We start from the raw sequence: 23395 nt of genomic DNA, 5'->3' as shown, positions 1-23395 counted from the left end.
ACTTACCCTTTGACAGTGCAGCGCTCCCTCAGTACTGACCCTCTGACAGTGCAGCGCTTCCTCAGTACTGACCCTCTGACAGTGCAGCGCTCCCGCAGTACTGACTCTCTGACAGTGCGGCACTCCTTCAGTACTGACCCTCTGACAGTGCGGCACTCCCTCAGTACTGACCCTCTGACAGTGCAGCACTTCCTCAGTACTGTCCCTCTAACAGTGCAGCAATCCCTCAGTACTGATCCTCTGACAATGCAGCGCTCCCTCAGTACCGACCATCTGACAGTGCAGCACTCCCTCAGTATTGACCGTCTGACAGTGCAGCTCTTCCTCAGTACTTACCCTTTGACAGTGCAGCACTTCCTCAGTACTGACCCTCTGACAGTGCAGCAATCCCTCAGTACTGATCCTCTGACAATGCAGCGCTCCCTCAGTACCGACCATCTGACAGTGCAGCACTCCCTCAGTACTGACCTTGTGACAGTGCAGCACTCCCTCTGTGCTGACCCTCTGACAGTGAGGCACTCCTTCAGTACTGACCCTCTGAAAGTGCGGCAATCCTTCAGTACTGACCCTTTGACAGTGCCGCCCTCCCTCAGTACTGCCCCTCTGACACTGCTGCACTCCTTACTACAGACCCTCTGACAGTGCGGCACTCTCTCAGTACTGACCCTCTGACAGTGCAGCACTCTCTCAGTACTGACCCTCTGACAGTGCAGCACTCCCTCAGTACTGACCCTCTGACAGTGCAGCACTCCCTCAGTACTGACCCTCTGACAGTGCAGCACTCCCTCAGTACTGACCCTCTGACAGTGCAGCACTCCCTCAGTACTGACCCTCTGAAACTGCAGCGCTTCCTCAGTACTGACCCTCTGACAGTGCAGCACTCCCTCAGTACTGACCCTCTGACACTGCAGCGCTTCCTCAGTACTGACCCCCTGAAAGTGCAGCGCTCCCGCAGTACTGACTCTCTGACAGTGTGGCACTCCCTCAGTAATGACCCTCTCACAGTGTGGCACTCCTGCACTCCTTCAGTATTGACCCTCTGACAGTACGGCACTCCTTCAGTACTGACCCTCTGAAAGTGCGGCCCTCCCTCAATACTGACCTTCTGACAGTGCGGCACTCGCTTTGTACTGACCCTCTGACAGTGCAGCACTCCTTAAGTACTGACCCTCTGACCGTGCTGCACTCCCTCAGTACTGACCCTCTTACAGTGCAGCACTCCCTCGGTACTGACCCTCTGACAGTGCAGCACTCCATCAGTACTGATCCTCTGACAGTGCAGCACTCTCTCAGTACTGACCCTCTGACAGTGCAGCGCTCCCTCGGTACTGACCCTCTGACAGTGCAGCGCTCCCGCAGTACTGACTCTCTGACAGTGCGGCCCTCCCTCAGTACTGACCCTCTGACAGTGCGGCACTCCTTCAGTACTGACCCTCTGACAGTGCAGCACTCCCTCAGTACTGACCGTCTGACAGTGCAGCACTCCTGCAGTACTGGCCCTCTGAAAGTGCAGCACTCCCTCAGTACTGACCTTCTGACAGTGCAGCAATCCCTCAGTACTGATCCTCTGACAATGCAGCGCTCCCTCAGTATTGACCCTCTGACAGTGCGGCCCTCCTTCAGTACTGACCCTCTGACAGTGCTGCACTCCTTCAGTACTGGCCCTCTGACAGTGCAGCAATCCCTCAGTACTGATCCTCTGACTGTGCCGCATTCCCTCAGTACTGACCCTCTGACAGTGCAGCGCTCTCTCAGTACTGACCCTCTGACAGTGCCGCGCTCTCTCAGTACTGACCCCCTGACAGTGCGGCACTCCCTCAGTACTGACCCTCTGACAGTGCAGCAATCCCTCAGTACTGATCCTCTGACAATGCAGCGCTCCCTCAGTACCGACCATCTGACAGTGCAGCACTTCCTCAGTACTGACCTTGTGACAGTGCAGCACTCCCTCTGTGCTGACCCTCTGACAGTGAGGCACTCATTCAGTACTGACCCTCTGAAAGTGCGGCAATCCTTCAGTACTGACCCTTTGACAGTGCCGCCCTCCCTCAGTACTGCCCCTCTGACACTGCGGCACTCCCTTACTACAGACCCTCTGACAGTGTGGCACTCTCTCAGTACTGACCCTCTGACAGTGCAGTACTCCCTCAGTACTGACCCTCTGACAGTGCAGCACTCCTTCAGTACTCACCCTCTGACAGTGCAGCACTCCCTCAGTACTGACTCTCTGACAGTGCGGCACTCCCTCAGTAATGACGCTCTGACAGTGCGGCACTCCTTGAGTATTGATCCTCTTACAGTACGGCACTCCTTCAGTACTGACCCACTGAAATTGCGGCCCTCCCTCAGTACTGACCCTCTGATAGTGCAGCACTCCTTCAGTACTGGCCCTCTGACAGTGCAGAAATCCCTCAGTCCTGATCATCTGACAGTGCCGAATTCCCTCAGTACTTACCCTCTGACAGTGCAGCACTCCCTAAGTACTCACCCTGTGACAGAGCAGTGTTCCCTCAGTACTGACCCTCTGACAGTGCAGCACTCCCTCAGGACTCACCCTCTGACAGTGCAGCCCTCCATCAGTACTGATCCTCTGACAGTGCAGCACTCTCTCAGTACTGACCCTCTGACAGTGCAGCACTCCCTCAGTACTGACCGTCTGACAGTGCAGCACTCCCTCAGTACTGACCCTCTGACAGTGCTGCGCTCCCCCAGTACTGACCCTCTGACAGTGCAGCGCTTCCCCAGTACTGACCCTCTGACAGTGCAGCGCTCCCGCAGTACTGACTCTCTGACTGTGCGGCACTCCTTCAGTGCTGACCCTCTGACAGTGCGGCACTCCTTCAGTACTGACCCTCTGACATTGCGGCCCTCCCTCAGTACTGGCCCTCTGAAAGTGCAGCAGTCCCTCAGTACTGACCTTCTGACAGTGCAGCACTTCCTCAGTACTGACCCTCTGACAGTGCAGCAATCCCTCAGTACTGATCCTCTGACAATGCAGCGCTCCCTCAGTCCCGACCATCTGACAGTGCAGTGCTCCCTCAGTACTGACCCTGTGACAGTGCAGCACTCCCTCTGTGCTGACCCTCTGACAGTGCGGCACTCCTTCAGTACTGACCCTCTGAAAGTGCGGCACTCCCTCGGTACTGACTCTGACAGTGTGGCATTCCCTCAGTAATGACCCTCTGACAGTGTGGCACTCCTTCAGTATTGACCCTCTGACAGTACGGCACTCCTTCAGTACTGACCCTCTGAAAGTGCGGCCCTCCCTCAATACTGACCTTCTGACAGTGCGGCACTCCCTTTGTACTGACCCGCTTACAGTGCAGCACTCCCTGAGTAATTACCCTCTGACAGTGCAGCACTCCTTCAGTACTGGCCCTTTGACAGTGCAGCACTCCCTCAGTACTGACCCTCTGACAGTGCAGCACTCCCTCAGTACTGACCCTCTGACAGTGCTGCACTCCCTCAGTACTGACCCTCTGACAGTGCAGCAATCCCTCAGTACTGATCCTCTGACATTGCCGCATTCCCTCAGTACTGACCCTCTGAAAGTGCAGCACTCCCTCAGTACTGACCCTCTGACAGTGCTGCACTCCCTCAGTACTGACCCTACGACAGTGCAGCACTCCCTCACTACTCACCCTCTGACAGTGCAACACTCCCTCAGTTCTGACCCTCTGACAGTGCAGCGCTCCCGCAGTACTGACTCTCTGACTGTGCGGCACTCCTTCAGTGCTGACCCTCTGACAGTGCGGCACTCCTTCAGTACTGATCCTCTGACATTGCGGCCCTCCCTCAGTACTGGCCCTCTGAAAGTGCAGCACTCCCTCAGTACTGACCTTCTGACAGTGCAGCACTTCCTCAGTACTGACCCTCTGACAGTTCAGCAATCCCTCAGTACTGATCCTCTGACAATGCAGTGCTCCCTCAGTACCGACCATCTGACAGTGCAGCACTCCCTCAGTACTGACCCTGTGACAGTGCAGCACTCCCTCTGTGCTGACCCTCTGACAGTGCGGTACTCCTTCAGTACTGACCCTCTGAAAGTGCGGCACTCCCTCAGTACTGACTCTCTGACAGTGTGTCACTCCCTCAGTAATGACCCTCTGACAGTGTGGCACTCCTTCAGTATTGACCCTCTGACAGTACGGCACTCCTTCAGTACTGACCCTCTGAAAGTGCGGCCCTCCCTCAATACGGACCTTCTGACAGTGTGGCACTCCCTTTGTACTGACCCGCTGACAGTGCAGCACTCCCTGAGTAATTATCCTCTGACAGTGCAGCACTCCTTCAGTACTGACCCTCTGACAGTGCAGCGCTCCCGCAGTGCTGACTCTCTGACAGTGCGGCTCTCCATCAGTACTGACCCTCTGACATTGCAGCCCTCCCTCAGTACTGACCCTCTGACAGTGCAGCACTCCCTCAGTACTAACCCTCTGACTGTGCAGCACTCCTGCAGTACTGGCCCTCTGAAAGTGCAGCACTCCCTCAGTACTGACCCTCTGACAGTGCAGCAATCCCTCAGTACTAATCCTCTGACAATGCAGCGCTCCCTCAGTACCGACCATCTGACAGTGCAGCACTCCCTCAGTACTGACCCTCTGACAGTGCAGCAATCCCTCAGTACTGATACTCTGACAGTGCAGCACTCCCTCAGTACTGACCCTCTGACTGTGCAGCACTCCCTCAGTACTGACCCTCTGACAGTGCAGCACTTCCTCAGTACTGACCCTCTGACAGTGCAGCACTCCCTCAGTACTGACCCTCTGACAGTGCAGCGCTCCCGCAGTGCCACTGGGAATTTCAGCTGGAATTTGTGTTTAAGTCTCTGGAGTGGGACTTGAGCTCCCAGCTTTCTGACTCGAAGATGGGAGAGACCGCTCCTCATCGCATGGAGTGGAATCCCTTCCTGTTGACAAAGGCACCCGGCTGATCCACTGGCCCTTTGATGGTCACATGTGTGCAGTCGATGGCTCCCTGGACCTGAGGGAACCCAGCGAGCATCTGGCTCATTTAGCTTTGCTGGTCTCGTCTGTACATAAACTGGTGTGACAGGATATGAGACGTTATGACAGGGTGTGAGACAGTATTGCTGGTGAATGTCCTGTTGTCCCCACTGTGTCTCAGTTTTTCTTAACCTCTCACTGGTGTCAGCTGGTACAGCTGCTGAGGTGACAATGGCAACTAAGTCTCTCTCTCTCTCTCTCTCTCTCTCTCATGTATAGAACAAGCAGCACTGGTGCCTATTTCTGATACTTCCCCTCCCTTTTCACACCATGTGGCCTGTTTGGGAAGTGTGTGGCTGGGCTGAGAATGGTGACCCCCCCAGGGTGGATCTGCGGTAGACAGTTCCCAACATTCACTGTCTAATCCCCTACGGGTGATGACTGACCCATGGGGAAATAGCCTCGAAGCCAGACCAGGTGAGGCTGAGTTCTTTCAGTCTAGCCGGTGTGACAGGGTGTGCGCCAATGTGATAGGGTGTGACATGGTGTGTCAGGGTGTGGGCTGGTGTGACAGGGTATGATCCACCATGACGGGTGTGACATGGTGTGAGCCAGTGGGACAGGGAGTGACCTGGTGTGAGGTGGTATGACAGGGCGTGAGCCAGTGTAACAGGGTGTGAGCCAGTGTAACAGGCTGTAAGCCAGTGTGTCAAGGTGTGTGCCAGTGTGAGCCAGTGTGTCAGGGTGTGAGCCAGTGTGTCAGGGTGTGAGCCAGTGTGACAGGGTGTGAGCCAGTGTGTCAAGGTGTGAGCCAGTGTGTCAGGGTGTGAGCCAGTGTGTCAGGGTGTGAGCCAGTGTGTCAGGGTGTGAGCCAGTGTGACACCGTGTGACAGGATGTGAGCTGGTGTGACAGGACATGAGATTGTAGGACAAGGTGTGAGCCAGTGTGACAGGGAGTGGGCCGATGTTATAGGATGTGACCCAGTGTGTCAGGGTGAGTGCCAGTATGAGCTCGTGTGACAAGTTATGAGCCGGCATGTCAGCGTGTTAGAGTGTGAGCCAGTGTGAAAGGGTGTGAGCTGGCGTTACGGGGTGTGTGACGGGGTGTGAGCTGGCGTTACGGGGTGTGAGCTGGCATTACGGGGTGTGTGACGGGGTGTGAGCTGGCGTTACGGGGTGTGTGACTGGGTGTGAGCTGGCGTTACGGGGTGTGAGCTGGCGTTACGGGGTGTGAGCCGGCGTTACGGGGTGTGTGACGGGGTGTGAGCCAGTAGAAGAGGGAGTGAGCCGGTGTGAGCACACAGATGTGACAATTGTAACCCTTACCTCTGCCTCAGTCAGAAGCATTGATTCCCTCACAGGCCGTCCCTTTCTGCTTGAGTAGGGAGCTGTCACCCATTTAACTCACCAAATACTTGGATATAAAACATTGACTTGCTGGTTTAATTTAAAGGGAGTGTCATTTTCTGTTAATGTTGCTCTCAGTTCACAAGGGCAGTGAGTCTATTTTGGGTCAGAGGTTAACATCCACAGTAAGAAGCTCAGCAACACCGTATCCTAAACAGATTACTACAGTGTCTTCTTAACATCGTTTATGTGCTGGAAGGTCAGGGCATGAGTGTGCTAGAGGTTAATAACACAGTACAGATATGATATACACTCCTCCCCACAACATCTGTACTCTGGCCTTAGCTCAGCATGGGGAGGGGTGAGAGTCCAGCAACAAGATCTTGCACGGATACAGAATCTCCGGCACAGTGAAACCTCCCAAGGTGCTTCACAGGAATGTTGACAAACAAACTGTGACAGCAAAACATGTGAGGAGACATGGTGACCAAAAGCTTGGTCAAAACGGGAGGTTTTAAGGAGCATCTTTAAGGAGGAAAGAGAAGGTGAGCAGGTTAGGGAGGAATTTCCAGAGTTTCAGGTCCAGGCAGCTGAAAGCACGGCCACCAATCAGGATGCGTTGAAAATCGGGGTACGTGCAGAGATGGGTTGCAGGGCTGGAGAAGGTTACCAGAGGGAAGATGAATATCTTTAAATTGAGGCAGAGCCGCAGTGACCAACATTCATTGTGGGCGAGAGAACACAGGCTGATGGTGAACAGGACTTGGTGTCAGTTTGGTTGTGGGATTTGAGTGAACTGGAGTTTATAAAGGTTGGAAAGTGAGAGAGCAGACAGGAAGGACATGGGTGAATAAATAAACTATAGAATCTAAACCTCTCTCCTGTGCTTAACTGGTGTGTGGAGGTTTTTACAATGCCTCTGCTTATTACCAAACACCAGTCAAATAGGGAACAAGTTTCGAACTGTGCTCCCAGATGATGACAGGGATGGTTCCCCAGGAAGATGAAGAGATTGGATTGATTCTGTATTTAAATGCCATGAGGGGAAATAAAACATGAAATGAAATATACTGTACCTTCTCAGAGTCAGCTGTTGTTAGGAGGCCCATTGATCTCAGCCCTTCTCCCAGCTCAGCCATGTCCACATGCCCATCCTTATTAGTATCGAATTGCTGAAATAGCTCAGCCCATTTCTTCTCCCTTTCAACGTCTCGCTCCTCCTCGCCACCACCTTCTGCAGATGTTAGTCTCTGTCTCCAGAAAGGTTTCCCCATTTCTGCAGCTCACAGCTGGCTACACGTTTCCTGGTGAAATGCAGCGCATACTCCTGGTGAGGAAGGAAGCTTCGAGGTGTCGCATGAACTGGGGATCAGAGAGAAGCCACGGAGGTCGCAGGTCTCCCTTGAGTCTGGACAGAGATTATCAAGGACTGACATTACCATTTCTCAAAGCAAAATAAACCCATCTGACAAACACTCAGAACCCACCCACAAAACAATAATTAGCTGCAACAGTTACTAGCAACATCCAGAGGAGGAAGCTGCTCGTGTACAGTTAAAACACCGGGAGAGAATGTTCAAAGCTATACCCACTGTTTAATGTCACCTCCTACCTCATCTCTTCGACATGGCAGGGCAGCCTCGATATCTCAGTTTGAGGGATTTATGAGTGGCTGCCAGCTCTATCTTGTTAGATAAGGACATTTGTCTGAAAATGGCCTCCTTCTGGTGCTGGACCATGTGACGGTATGTTGACAATTTAATCAGAATAATGAAAAGGCCAGGTTTGAGAAACATACAGCGGAGAAGGAGGGGAAGGGAAAGGAGGAGGGCAAGAGATTGGGATGGGAGGGAGGAGCAGGATGGGAGTAGGAGAAGAGCTGGAGAGGGTGTTGGATGGGAGATGGGAGGGAGGAGGAGGTATGGGGAAAAAGGGAAGGAGGAGGGGAAAGTAGGGAGGAGGGATTGGGGGCTGGGGAGCTGGAGAAGGAGGTGGGATGGGGAGAGGAAGGAGGAGGAGGGATTGAGTGGGGAGAGGTGGAGGTGGGAGGAGGTGAGGAGGAGGAGGGGAGGGAGGAGGAAGGATCAGGAGGGAGCCAGGATGGGGAGGAGGAGGAAGGAGGGGGATGGGGAGGAGGGGAGGGAAGAGGAGGGATTGGGTGGAAAGAGGAGTGTTGGAGAGGGGGAATGGGAGGAAGATGAATCAAAACACAGCAGTCTGGGGGAGGGAGTTAGAGGTTTAAATAAACTGTTCGATGGTAAGCTGGAAGCCAGTCACCATGTTTGCACCTGGACCGAGGTCTATTCTGACATGGGGAGCACAGAACAGCCAAAGGGATGACTCCTGAATCAGGATATGTTTGTCCACACACCCCCTTTCCAGTCTGGGTCACTGAGTTACCAAGAGCAGGAATACACTCTAGCTCTTAGCCTTCCTGGCTTTGGGATGTCTGACTCAGAGAACACTTCATTGCTGGGTCATTGATTCCAGGCTGGGCCACCACCCACGCCCCCATCCCAACTAGCTTCTACTCTGATCAACATCTCAAACTCTCACTCGTCACTTCCACTCACTGAATTTGTGCATTCAAAGAAAGTCCCTCCCAGGATCATCAATCTGATTTATTCTGAGGTTGTGATAACCCTGCCTTTATTGTCCATCCCTGGTTACCCTGACAAGACAGTGTTCGATCTTCCTGCAGTCCGTCTCCTGAAGCTGCTCCCATGAGGGAGATCCAGCAAGAACAGCCGAGCATTGCTGAATGAATGTCTAGGACAATATTGTATAAGCCTTTCAAGACCTTGGGATGTCCCAAAATGTTTTACAGCCAATGAGGTACTTCTGCAAGGTAGTCACTGTTGTATTGTTGGAAACATGGCAACCAATTTACATACAGCAAGATTCCAGTTGGATAATGATCAAAGTGCTGTTGTTTGATAAATATTAACCAGGACAGTAGGGAGAATGCCCCTGATCTTCAAATAGTCTAATGGGAACTTTTGCATTCACCTGTGAGGGCAGACAGGACCTCAATTTAAGTTTCAACTGAAAAATGGCACCTCCAGCAGTGCAGCACTCGCTCAGTACAGGACTGGGCATGTATGTCAGTCTGGATGACATGCTCAAGCCTCTGGATTTGAACCCAAACTCACAGCTTTCTGACTCCAAGGAGAGAGTGCTCACTGAGCCTTGACTGACATATAAGCAAAGTATGTGAATCGGAGGTGATGGTGTTTCTCACTATATTGTTACTCTTGTCCTTGTCATTAAAAGAGAGGCTGTGGCCTGGCTGGAGTCTCCAACTTGATGCCCTCTGGAAGCCTTCACAACACAAGGATATTCCAGCTGGAATTCTAGCATAGACCAGCCACCAAATTGTGTCCCACAATCAACACTCTCATCGCGTGACCATGTAACACTGATACTGCTGGCAAAAGTCCACAAACTACTGGAAATGTCAACACAAGAATGTTTTTCTATTTATTAAGTTCATAGAAATAGCCTTCAGTGATTAACAGAAGGTCTTGTGTTAATTTAACCTCATGCAGCATTGAAACCAAACAGCGCAAATTGAATATAAATAAGCGGGTTTCATTCCAAATATTAAAAAAATACAGTGTGACAGCCGAACGTCGTAGAAAGTGAGGGTGAAAATCTAATTTCCTAATTATTTGGGCACCGAGTTTCTACCTTACCCTCCCTACTCTGTCCGTCTGAATTACAAAACGTAAAACTTAAAATCAACCTCATTACTTTCAACGCAAATCCCATTGGTGAAAGGAGGTGGAGTGGGCGGGGTGAGACGGCTGAACTAATCCTGGCTGTGTAAAGCTGGTAAATCATTTTGTGCAGATGAAGGCCTTTTTATTTTCTCCCTGACAACCTTTTGCACTGGAGTGTTTTGCTCAGCAGGTGACTATGAGACAGACCCAATGGGAAATTAGGTGCAAATCCTGATGCAGCACTGGTTACTGTTCTGAACCAACCAGTGAAAGTTCCTTGGGAGGATCATGAACCATTTTCTCCCTCTTTATTAATTTTTCTAATGCGTTCCTGCTCCATTGTCACAGCCGAGATCAGTAGATTTTTGTTGGGTAAACCGATTAAACGTTACAGAACCAAGTTGAATAAGAAGAGGAGCCATGATGTAATTGAATGACAGGACAGGTTCAAGGGGCTGAATGCCCTCTTCCTGTTGCTACAGAATCATTCATTAATTTCTGCCTTATCTGCTGACTGCTTCGGGGGCTACAGCTGCACAGAGGAATGTAGAACCTCAGCAATAGGGGAAGGGGAGGACAGCGTGGTCCTCTCCTGGCCAAATGCTCAGTTTATCTGGGTTCATACATGAAGGACAACAGACCATTGGCTCTGAGTGAGGTGGAGGTGATGCTCTGCAACCCGGTCCACTGTCCAGTAACGTTGAGCATCAGCTCCAGAAAATGGAAAATAAAACTGGCAAAGAACAGCCCCAGATCAAAACTAAAACTCTCACCATAGAAAATAGGGCATTAGGTGAGTGAGTGTCACTCTCTCCAGGTATTACAAACTTCTCTCCCCACATAGCTCTGTATCGTTGTAGTCTTAGTTCCTATGTTTGCCCTACAAACCGGTTTTATTACATAAAAAGCTGTTGGAACGTGCTTCACTGTTTTCTGAAATGTGAGCTGGATATACTGTCCTGACACGCAGCTCTCTCTGTCACACACTCACACAGGTCTCCCTGTGTCACACACACTCACTGCTCTCCCTGTGTAACACACTCACACAGCTCTCCCTGTGTAACGCACGCACACAACTCTCCCTGTGTAACACACTCACACAGCTCTCCCTGTGTAACACACTCACACAGCTCTCTCCGTGTAACGCACACACACAGCTCTCTCTGTGTAACACACTCACACAGCTCTCCCTGTGTAATGCACTCACACAGCTCTCTCCGTGTAACGCACACACACAGCTCTCCCTGTGTAATGCACTCACACAGCTCTCTCCGTGTAACGCACACACACAGCTCTCTCCGTGTAACACACTCTCACAGCTCTTCCTGTGTAATGCACACACACAGCTCTCTCCGTGTAACGCACACACACAGCTCTCTCTGTGTAACGCACACACACAGCTCTCTCTGTGTAACGCACACACACAGCTCTCTCCGTGTAACGCACACACACAGCTCTCTCCGTGTAACGCACACACACAGCTCTCTCCGTGTAACACACACACAGCTCTCCGTGTAACACACTCACACAGCTCTCCCTGTGTAACACACTCACACAGCTCTCCCTGTGTAACACACTCGCACAGCTCTCTGTAACACACTCACACAGCTCTCCCTGTGTAACACACTCACACAGTTCTCCCTGTGTAACACACTCTCACAGCTCTCCCCGTGTTACACACTCACACAGCTCTCTCCGTGTAACACACTCACACAGCTCTCCCCGTGTAACACGCTCGCACAGCTCTCTCCGTGTAACACACTCGCACAGCTCTCTCCGTGTAACACACTCGCACAGCTCTCTCTGTGTAACACACTCTCACAGCTCTGTCTGTGTAACTCTCTCACAGCTCTCCCCATGTTACACACTCACACAGCTCTCTCCGTGTAACACACTCACACAGCTCTCCTCGTGTAACACACTCACACAGCTCTCTCCATGTAACACACACACACAGCTCTCCCCATGTTACACACTCACACAGCTCTCCTCGTGTAACACACACACAGCTCTCTCCATGTAACACACACACACAGCTCTCTCCGTGTAACAAACTCGCACAGCTCTCCCCGTGTAACACACCCACACAGCTCTCCCCGTGTAACAAACTCACACAGCTCTCCCTGTGTAACACACCCACACAGCTCTCCCCGTGTAACACACTCACACAGCTCTCTCCGTGTAACACTCACACAGCTCTCCCTGTGTAACACACTCACACAGCTCTCCCTGTGTAACACACTCACACAGCTCTCCCCGTGTAACACACTCACACAGCTCTGTCTGTGTAACTCTCACAGCTCTCCCCATGATACACACTCACAAGGCTCTCTCCGTGTAACACACTCGCACAGCTCTCTCCGTGTAACGCACACACACAGCTCTCTCCGTGTTACGCACACACACAGCTCTCTCCATGTAACACACTCTCACAGCTCTCTCTGTGTAACACACTCACACAGCTCTCTCTGTGTAACACACTCGCACAGCTCTCCCTGTGTAACACACTCACACAGCTCTCCGTGTAACGCACTAACACAGCTCTCCGTGTAACACACACACACAGCTTTCTCCGTGTAACACACTCACACAGCTCTCTCCGTGTAACACACTCTCACAGCTCTCCCTGTGTAACACACTCGCACAGCTCTCTCCGTGTAACACACTCGCACAGCTCTCTGCGTGTAACACACACACAGCTCTCCCCGTGTAACACACTCACACAGCTCTCTCCGTGTAACACACTCACACAGCTCTCCCCGTGTAACACACTCACACAGCTCTCCCCGTGTAACACACTCACACAGCTCTCCCCGTGTAACACACTCACACAGCTCTCCCCGTGTAACACACTCACACAGCTCTCCCCGTGTAACACACTCACACAGCTCTCCCCGTGTAACACACTCACACAGCTCTCCCCGTGTAACACACTCACACAGCTCTCCTCGTGTAACACACTCACACAGCTCTCTCCATGTAACACACACACACAGCTCTCTCCATGTAACAAACTCGCACAGCTCTCCCCGTGTAACACACTCACACAGCATTCTCCATGTAACACACCCACACAGCTCTCTCTGTGTAACAAACTCACACAGCTCTCCCCGTGTAACACACCCACACAGCTCTCCCCGTGTAACACACTCACACAGCTCTCTCCGTGTAACACTCACACAGCTCTCCCTGTGTAACACACTCACACAGCTCTCCCCGTGTAACACACTCACACAGCTCTCCCCGTGTAACACACTCACACAGCTCTCCCCGTGTAACACACACACAGCTCTCTCCATGTAACACACTCACACAGCTCTGTCTGTGTAACTCTCACAGCTCTCCCCATGTTACACACTCACAAGGCTCTCTCCGTGTAACACACTCGCACAGCTCTCTCCGTGTAACGCACACACACAGCTCTCTCCGTGTTACGCACACACACAGCTCTCTCCATGTAACACACTCTCACAGCTCTCTCTGTGTAACACACTCACACAGCTCTCTCTGTGTAACACACTCGCACAGCTCTCCCTGTGTAACACACTCACACAGCTCTCCGTGTAACGCACTAACACAGCTCTCCGTGTAACACACACACACAGCTTTCTCCGTGTAACACACTCACACAGCTCTCCCCGTGTAACACACTCACACAGCTCTCTCCGTGTAACACACTCACACAGCTCTCCCTGTGTAACACACTCACACAGCTCTCCCCATGTAACACACTCACACAGCTCTCCCTGTGTAACACACTCACACAGCTCTCCCCGTGTAACACACTCACACAGCTCTCCCCGTGTAACACACTCACACAGCTCTCTCCGTGTAACACACTCACACAGCTCTCCCCGTGTAACACACTCACACAGCTCTCCCCGTGTAACACACTCGCACAGCTCTCCCTGTGTAACACACTTGCACAGCTCTCCCTGTGTAACACACTCACACAGCTCTCCCTGTGTAACACACTCACACAGCTCTCTCCGTGTAACACACACTCAGCTCTCCCTGTGTAACACATTCGCACAGCTCTCTCCGTGTAACACACACACAGCTCTCTCCGTGTAACACACACTCACAGCCCTCCCTGTATAACAGACTGGTTTGCGCACACAGCTCTCTTTGTGCAACACACTGGTTTACACACACAGCTCTGTTTTTTTTGCAAAAATATACTTCATTCATAAGATATCTGGAAGAACTTTACAAAGCGTTTCAAATTGGGCATCACCAGAAGGTGCAATAATATTCAAAACAAAAACAGAAGTACTTGAAAAAACTCAGCAGGTCTGGCAGCATCGGTGGAGAAGAGCACGGTTGACATTTCGAGTCCTCATGACCCTTCAACAGAACTAAGTTAAAAATAGAAAAGAGGTGAAATATCAGCTGGTTTGGGGGGGGGTGGGTTGGTGGGACAAGAAGAGCTGGATAGATTTCCACATAGATCATGTCACACCCTGAGAAGCTTCAATACGATCGAGGAACATTACAGGCATTTCAAAATGATCATAGCAGACAGCCAGACAGTGCAATGGTATTTAATTTGTTTACATAGATCATGTTGCAATCTGAGGTGCTTCTGGACAATTGTGGTACATATAATTTACGAAGTTGCGAAGTTTCTTGCTGGGGAGCTGGCAATCTCCTGGCAGTTCCTAGCCCCTTGGTGCACTCTGGCTGAAGGGCCTAAAACAGCGATCTTTCCCCATTGCGTCTCTGCAGCGGCTGCCCCAAGCTTTAGTGCATCCCTCAGCACAAAGTCCTGGGCCTTGGAATGTGCAAGTCTGCAACATTCGGTTAGGGACAACTCTTTGCATTGGAAGACCAACAAATTTCGGATAGACCAAAGAGCATCTTTCCCCAGTTGTTGATCCTCCAGCTGCAGTTGATGTTTGTCTCGGTGTGTGTCCCTGGGAACAGCCAGTGTCACAGAACTACTCGGATGAACCTCGACTAAAACCGCTGCATCTCTCTCCAGACCTTCTTTGCAAAGGCACAATCCACAAGGAGTTGGACAACGGTCTCTTCCCCACCACAGCCACCTCGAGGGCAACGTGCAGAGGGCGTGAGATTCCTGGAGTGTAGGAAGGATCTGACAGGAAGGGCCTTTCTCACCACCAGCCAAGCTACCTCTTGGTGCTTGTTGGAAATGATGATGATGAGGCATTCTGCCCAATGACTTTGACAGTCTGCTCGGGGAACAGGGCCTCTAGGACATTACGTGCTGACCACTGCCTAATGGACTTGTGGACAAAAGTGTTTCTCTGCATAAATTTTTCCACGAGGGAAAGGTGGTACGGCACGGTCCAACTACTTGGAGCATTCCGCGGCAGCGTGGTCAGATCCTTCGTAACACCAGGGACAGGGAGAACCTCAGCACGTAGTGACACTTGGTACCGAGGGTTTATGTACAGCTTGAATCAGCCACACACAAAGGTGGCCATCAGGATGAGGGCAATGTTGGGCATGTTTGTTTTCCCCTTTAGTGGTTTGTATATTGTGCCCCTGTGAACACAGTCCATTTTCAACCTCCAGTTAAAGCGGAAGATGGCTCAGGTGATCACCACAGTGCAGTAGTGAGGAATGGGCCAGACCATGTACAGTAACATTGAGAGTGCCTCAGACAAGTTGACCAGTTTCTTACCCACAATGGAGAGGGAGCATTGCTCCCACATGCCCAGTTTTGCTTTTCACCAGGGCTACTTGCTCCTTCCAGTTTCGGATGCATGCCCTTGTCCCTCCGAACCATATCCCCAGCAGCTTCAGGCACTCTGACCTGTGTAACACATTGTTCAGTACACACAGCTCTCTGTGAGTTGCACACTGTTCAGTACACACAGCTCTCTGTGTAACATACTGTTCTGTACACACAGCTCTCTCTGTGTAACATAGTGTTCAGTACACATAGCTCTCCCTGTGTAACATAGTGTTCAGTACACATAGCTCTCCCTGTGTAACATACTGTTCAGTACACACAGCTCTCTCTGTGCAACATACTGTTCAGTACACACAGCTCTGTGTAACACACTGTTCAGTACACACAGCTCTCTGTGTAACACACTGTTCAGTACACCCAGCTCTCTCTGTATAACATACTGTTCTGTACACACAGCTCTTTCTGTGTAACATACTGTTCAGTACACATAGCTCTCCCTGTGTAACATAGTGTTCAGTACACACAGCTCTCTGTGTAACACACTGTTCAGTACATACAGCTCTCTCTGTATAACATACTGTTCAGTACATACAGCTCTGTGTAACACACTGTTCAGTCCACACAGCTCTCTCTGTGTAACACACTGCTCAGTACACACAGCTCTCTCTGTATAACATACTGTTCAGTACACATGGCTCTCTCTGTGTAACACACTGTTCAGTATACACAGCTCGTCCTGCGTAACATATAGTTCAGTACACACAGCTCTCACAGTGTAACATGCTGGTTAGTACACACAGTTCTCTGTGTAACACACTGTTCAGTACACAGAGCTCTCCCTGTGTAACACACTGTTCAGTACACCTAACTCTCACTCTGTAACACACTGTTCAGTACTTGCAGCTCTCACTGTGTAACACGCTGGTTAGTACACGCAGCTTTCTGTGTAACATACTATTCAGTACACACAGTTCTCCCTGTGTGACATACTGTTCAGTACACACAGCTCTCTCTGTGCAACATTCTGTTCTGTACACACAGCTCTCTCTGTGTAACATACTGTTCAATACACACAGTTCTGTGTAACACACTGTTCAGTACACACAGCTCTCCCTGTGTAATATAGTGTTCAGTACACACAGCTCTCTGTGTAACACACTGTTCAGTACACACAACTCTGTGTAACACGCTGTTCAGTACACACAGCTTTGTGCAACATACTGTTCAGTGCACACAGCTCTGTGTAACACACTGTTCAGTACACACAGCTCTCCGTGTGTAACATAGTGTTCAGTACACACAGCTCTCTGTGTAACACACTGTTCAGTACACACAGCTCTCCCTGTGTAACATACTGTTCCTGTGTAACACACAGTACACTGTGTGCACTGTTGCATCTCAAACATACCAATTGAAAATATAGGTTATGACAGTTGTTTAAAGTTTCCCTCTGGGATTTTACATAACAGCCTCTACCAACTGCTGTGTCATAACACCTAGCACAAAGGACAATGGTTGTGGTTGTTGGAGGTCAGTCATCTCAGCTCCAGGACATCACTGCAGGAGTTCCTCAGGTTAGGGTCCTCGGCCCGACCATCTTCAGCTGCTTCATCAATGACCTTCCTTCCATCATAAAGTCGATGGAGGTGTTCAGCACCATTCACAACTCCTCAGAAACTGAAGCAACCCATGTCCAAATGCAGCAAGACCCGGACAATATCAGGGCTTAGGCTGACAAGTTGGCAAGTAACATTCACACACTGTACACCCAGGGCGAGTTCCGGGCTACACCCAATAAACACCATCGTTGAAGGTCAATCACCTCAGTTCCTGGATATCGCTATGGTAGTTCCTTAGGGTAGAGTCCTAGGCCCAACCACCTTCAGCTGCTTCATCACTGACCAGAAGTGGGGATATTCACTGATGATTGCACAATGTTCAGCACCATTCGCGACTTCTCAGATACTGAAGCAGTCCATGTCCAAATGCAGCAAGACCTGGATAATATCCAGGCTTAGGGTGACAAGTGGCAAGTAACATTCACGCCACACAAGTGCCAGGCAATGACCATCTCCAACAAGAGAGAATCACCCCTTGACATTCAGTGGCATTACCATCACTGAATCCCCCACTGTCAACATCCTCAGGGCTGCCATTGACCAGAAACTGAACTGGACTAGCCATAGAAACACTGTCAGTACAAGAACTGGTCTTGGAATCCTGTGATGAGTAACTCACCTCCTGACTCCCCAAAGCCTGTCCACCATCTACACGGCACAAGTCAGGAGTGTGACAAAATACTCTCCAGTTGCCTGGATGAGTGCAGCTTCCACAACATTCAAGAAGCTTGACACTGTCGAGGACAAAGCAGCCTGCTTGATTGGCACCACATCCACAAACATCCACCACTGACGCACAGTAGCAGCAGTGTGTACTATGTACAAGATGCATTGCAGAAATTCCTTGGACAGCACCTTCCAAACCCATGACCACTACCATCTAGAAGGACAAGGGCAGCAGATAGATGGGAACACCACCACCTGGAAGTTCCCCTCCAAGCCACTCACCATCCTGACTTGGAAATATATCACCGTTCCTTCATTGTCGCTGGGTCAAAATCCTGGAACTCTCTCCCTAACAGCACTGTGGGTGTACCTACACCACATGGACTGCAGTGGTTCAAGAAGGCAGCTTACTGCCACCTTCTCAAGGGAACTAAGGATGGGTAATAAATGCTGGCCCAGCCAGCGAAGCCCACAACCCATGAATGAATAAAAAATGTACTCAGGGCTGTGTAATTCACCATTGCCTGTGGGTGTCAATTGGGAAAGAGGGAAAGAAGAGAAAATTGGAGGGGAATCAAATTCACTGTTCTTTCAGGGTCAATCTTGTTCAGACAACTTGCTCCTCCAGAATATACAACCTTCCAACCTTCCCATCATCACTGCCTTATCAGTCTTATCCTGGTGGAGTGGAAGTGATTACTGAGTTAGAGATAAAAACAAAAAACTGCGGATGCTGGAAATCCAAAACAAAAACAGAATTACCTGGAAAAACTCAGCAGATCTGGCAGCATTGGCGGAGAAGAAAAGAGTTGACGTTTCGAGTCCTCATGACCCTTCAACAGAACTGAGTGAATATTAGAAGAGGGGTGAAATATAAGCTGATTTAAGGTGGGGGGTGGGTGGAGAGAAGGGGGGGTGTGGTTGTAGGGACAAGCAAGCAGTGATAGGAGCAGATAATCAAAAGATGTCACAGACAGAAGAACACAGATGTGTTGAAGGTAGTGATATTATCTAAACGAATGTGCTAATTAAGAATGGATGGCAAGACACTCAAGGTACAGCTCTAGTGGGGGTGGGGTGGGAAGACTAACAGGGCATAAAAGACATAGATTTAAAAATAATGGAAATAGGTGGGAAAAGAAAAATCTATATAAATTATTGGAAAAAACAAAAGGAAGGGGGAAGAAACGGAAAGGGGATGGGGATGGAGGAGGGAGTTCAAGATCTAAAGTTGTTGAATTCAATATTCAATCCGGAAGGCTGTAAAGTGCCTAGTCGGAAGATGAGGTGCTGTTCCTCCAGTTTGCGTTGGGCTTCACAGGAACAATGCAGCAAGCCAAGGACAGACATGTGAGCAAGAGAGCAGGGTGGAGTGTTAAAATGGCAAGCGACAGGGAGGTTTGGGTCTTTCTTGCGGACAGACCGCAGGTGTTCTGCAAAGCGGTCGCCCAGTTTACGTTTGGTCTTTCCAATGTAGAGGAGACCGCAGGAGACTGAGTTAGAGAACTCTCTTGACACTTCATTAGAGATAGCTAATGAAATGACTTGTTATCCAATCTCTTTACTGATTAGAGAAGTCAGTCCAAATCAACAGTGCATTGCTACTTTCACAGCTTTCTCCTGTACTTGGCTCAGCCCAGTCCAATAGCATGCCAATAAACCCAAAGCCACTGGGACAAAACTATCACAGCAAGAACCTTGCCCTTCATCCTCATTCAGCTAATTGTGTGATTTTGAACAATAAGCTGGTGGTCAGTGATGCAAAATCCTATCTATTGTTTAAATATTTGGGAACGATTTTGTGTGAACTGGCAGACTGCGTGATCCACAATCTAAGCACATATGGCCTCAGAAGAGGGGCAAGCAGTCAAATTAGCCCCTCCCCCCCCATTCATCCTTTAACAGCCTGAATATGTGGATGGGGGTTTCTGCAGATCCAGGAGCAGATGCAGCAGGAGGTCTCCTGACCCCCCTCACCAAGTGACCAGAGGAACAAAAAACTGCGGATGCTGGAAATACAAAACAAAAACAGAATTGCCTGGAAAAACTCAGCAGGTCTGGCAGCATCGGCGGAGAAGAAAAGAGTTGACGTTTCGAGTCCTCATGACCCTTCGACAGACATGAGGACTCGAAACATCAACTCTTTTCTTCTCCGCCGATGCTGCCAGACCTGCTGAGGTTTTCCAGGTAATTCTGTTTTTGTTTTGACCAGAGGAACAATATGTAAGAGTGAAGAGAAGTTAGGAATTAAAGGTCTGTGCCCTGAAATAATAAAAAATCTTCTTTAACCTCTAGATTCAGTGGCTGAAAAGGCAACTGAAGTCTCACAGAATCATAGAATTTTACAGCAGAGAAGGAGATCATTTGGTCTATTGTGCCTGTGCTGAATCTTTGAAAAAGTTATTCAATTTGTTCCACTTCCCTGCTCTTTCCCTATAGCCCTGTAAACATTTTCCCTTTAAATATTTACCCAATTCCCTTTTCAACATAGACACTGAAAGATGCTAGCCAATATATTAATGACTAAGTAATCTGTCTTTAAGTGATGTTGATTGAGGGGTAAATGTGTTTTCATCTAATGTGTATTTATGCTGTCTTGTTATCTTTATTTCAGCCAGTACTGGTCTGTGCCATTCAGACACCCCATTCCATGACCTCTCTCTATGTCTCCAGCACACTGGCCTTTGGAAGGCACAGTTGACACAGGTGTTATTATTATTTTATTTGATAAGTTTCCTTTGTTTTATGAGAATAAAAATACCTGGAAAAACTCAGCAGGTCTGGCAGCATCTGCGGAGAGGAACACAACTAATGTTTCGACTCCGTATGACTCTTCAACATAACTAAGTAAAAATAGAAGAGAGGTGAAATATAAGCTGGTTTAAGGGGGGGTGGGACAAGTGGAGCTAAACAGAGGGCCAGTGATAGGTGGAGATAGCCAAAAGATGTCATAGACAAAAGGATAAAGAGGTGTTGAAGGTGGTGATATTATCTAAGGAATGTGCTAATTAAGGGTAGAAAGCAGGACAAGCAAAGTACAAATAGCCCTAGTGGGGGTGGGGGAAAGGAATCGAAAAAGGCTAATAGGTAGCGATTAGCCTTTTTCGATTCCTTCACCCCACCCCCACTAGGGCTATCTGTACTTTGCTTGTCCTGCTTTCTACCCTTAATTAGCACATTCCTTAGACAATATCATCTTAAACACCTCTTTGTCCTTTTGTCTATGACATCTTTTGGTTATCTCCACCTATCACTGGCCCTCTATCCAGCTCTACCTGTCCCACCCCCCTTAAACCAGCTTATATTTCACCTCTCTTCTATTTTTCCTTAGTTCTGTTGAAGAGTCATATGGACTCGAAACGTTAACTATGTTCCTCTCCACAGATGCTACCAGACCTGCTGAGTTTTACCAGGTATTTTTATTTTTGTTTTGGATTTCCAGCATCCACAGTTTTTTGCTTTTATCCTTTGTTTTATGGTTTGGTTCTTAGGTACGGGGAACCACATTTATTGGGTTCCTTTTTAAAGACCCTGGGGCAACCAATTGCCTCTTTATTGTTTCACCAGGCAAAGACATTGGCTTCAAGAGCATGATAAAAACTAAAAACTGCGGATGCTGGAAATACAAAACAAAAACAGAATTACCTGGAAAAACTCAGCAGGTCTGGCAGCATCGACGGAGAAGAAAAGAGTTGACGTTTTGAGTCCTCATGACCCTTCAACAGAACTGAGTGAGTATTAGAAGATGGGGTGAAATATAAGCTGGTTTAAGGTGGGGGGAGAGAAATGGGGGGGGGGATGTGTGGTTGTAGGGACAAGCAAGCAGTGATAGGAGCCGATAATCAAAAGATGTCACAGACAAAAGAACAAAGGGGTGTTGAAGGTGGTGATATTATCTAAACGAATGTGCTAATTAAGAATGGATGGCAGGATACTCAAGGTACAGCTGTAGTGGGGGTGGGGTGGAAAGGCTAACAGGGCATAAAAGATATAGATTTAATAATGGAAATAGGTGGGAAAAGAAAAATCTATATAAATTATTGGAAAAAAACAAAAGGAAGGGGGAAGAAACGGAAAGGGGGTGGGGATGGAGGAGGGAGTTCAAGATCTAAAGTTGTTGAATTCAATATTCAGTGCGGAGGCTGTAGTGCCTAGTTGGAAGATGAGGTGCTGTTCCTCCAGTTTGCGTTGGGCTTCACTGGAACAATGCAGCAAGCCAAGGACAGATATGTGGGCAAGAGAGCAGGATGCAGTGTTAAAATGGCAAGTGACAGGGAGGTTTGGGTCTTTCTTGCGGACAGACCGCAGGTGTTCTACAAAGCGGTTGCCCAGTTTACGTTTGATCTCTCCAATGTAGAGGAGACTGCATTGGGAGCAACGAATGCAGTAGACTAACTTAGGAGAAATGCAAGTGAAATGCTGCTTTACTTGAAAGGAGTGTTTGGGCCTTTGGACGGTGAGGAGAGAGGGAGTGAAGGGGCAAGTATTGCATCTTTTGCGTGGGCATGGGGAGGTGCCATAGGTGGTGGTTGAGGAGTAGGGGGTGATGGAGGAGTGGACCAGGGTGTCCCGGAGGAAACGATCCCTACGGAATGCCATCAGGGGGGTGAAGAGAAGCTGCATTTGGTGGTGGCATCATGCTGGAGTTGGCGGAAATGGCGGAGGATGATCCTTTGAATACAGAGGCTGGTGTGGTGATAAGTGAGGACAAGGGGGACCCTATCATGTTTCTGGGAGGGAGCAGAAGGTGTGAGGGCGGATGCGCGGGAGATGGGCCGGACACGGTTGAGAGCCCTGTCAATGACCATGGGTGGAAAACCTCAGTTAAGGAAGAAAGAGGACATGTCAGAGGAACTGTTTTTGAAGGTAGCATCATCAGAACAGATGCGACGGAGGCGAAGGAACTGAGAGAATGGGATGGAGTCCTTACAGGAAGCGGGGTGTGAGGAGCTGTAGTCGAGGTAGCTGTGTGAGTCGGTAGGTTTGTAATGGATATTGGTGGACAGTCTATCACCAGAGATTGAGACAGAAGAGGTCAAGGAAGGGAAGGGAAGGGAAGTGTCAGAGATGGACCACGTGAAAATGATGGAGGGGTGGAGATTGGAAGCAAAATTAATAAATTTTTCCAAGTCCCGACGAGAGCATGAAGCAGCACCGAAGTAATCATCGATGTACCGGAGAAAGGGTTGTGGAAGGGGGCCGGAGTAGGACTGGAAGAGAGCATGATTCTGCCTCTTTGCCGTGGATGTTCTGTACCGGGGTAGTGCCCATGCTGTACACCAAAGTTTGGCCATGGATGTACAGTGTTTATTGGGTGTACTCCGGGATTCACCTTGGGGCCACAGTGTTTATTGGGTGTACTCCGGGATTCACCTTGGGGCCACAGTGTTTATTGGGTGTACTCCGGGATTCACCTTGGGGCCACAGTGTTTA

At 49.7% G+C, this 23395-nt stretch overlaps 1 protein-coding gene across 1 annotated transcript in view; it reads right to left on the bottom strand.

The window, feature by feature from the left end:
- The window catches only part of LOC121271297 (calcium-binding mitochondrial carrier protein SCaMC-1-like), a 104014-nt gene extending 96115 nt beyond the window's left edge, over positions 1 to 7899 (bottom strand). Inside the window, exon 1 of the mRNA XM_041177185.1 lies at positions 7370 to 7899. Coding sequence (XP_041033119.1) covers positions 7370 to 7567 — 198 coding nt within the window. The 5' untranslated portion in view covers positions 7568 to 7899. The remainder of the gene's footprint in view (positions 1 to 7369) is intronic.
- Positions 7900 to 23395: the final 15496 nt, after the last annotated feature.

The sequence above is a fragment of the Carcharodon carcharias genome, chromosome 30, assembly GCF_017639515.1.
Source record: "Carcharodon carcharias isolate sCarCar2 chromosome 30, sCarCar2.pri, whole genome shotgun sequence".
Lineage (NCBI taxonomy): Eukaryota > Metazoa > Chordata > Chondrichthyes > Lamniformes > Lamnidae > Carcharodon > Carcharodon carcharias.
The sequence above is the reverse complement of the archived record's forward strand: the minus strand, read 5'-3'. Positions and strand labels throughout refer to the sequence as shown.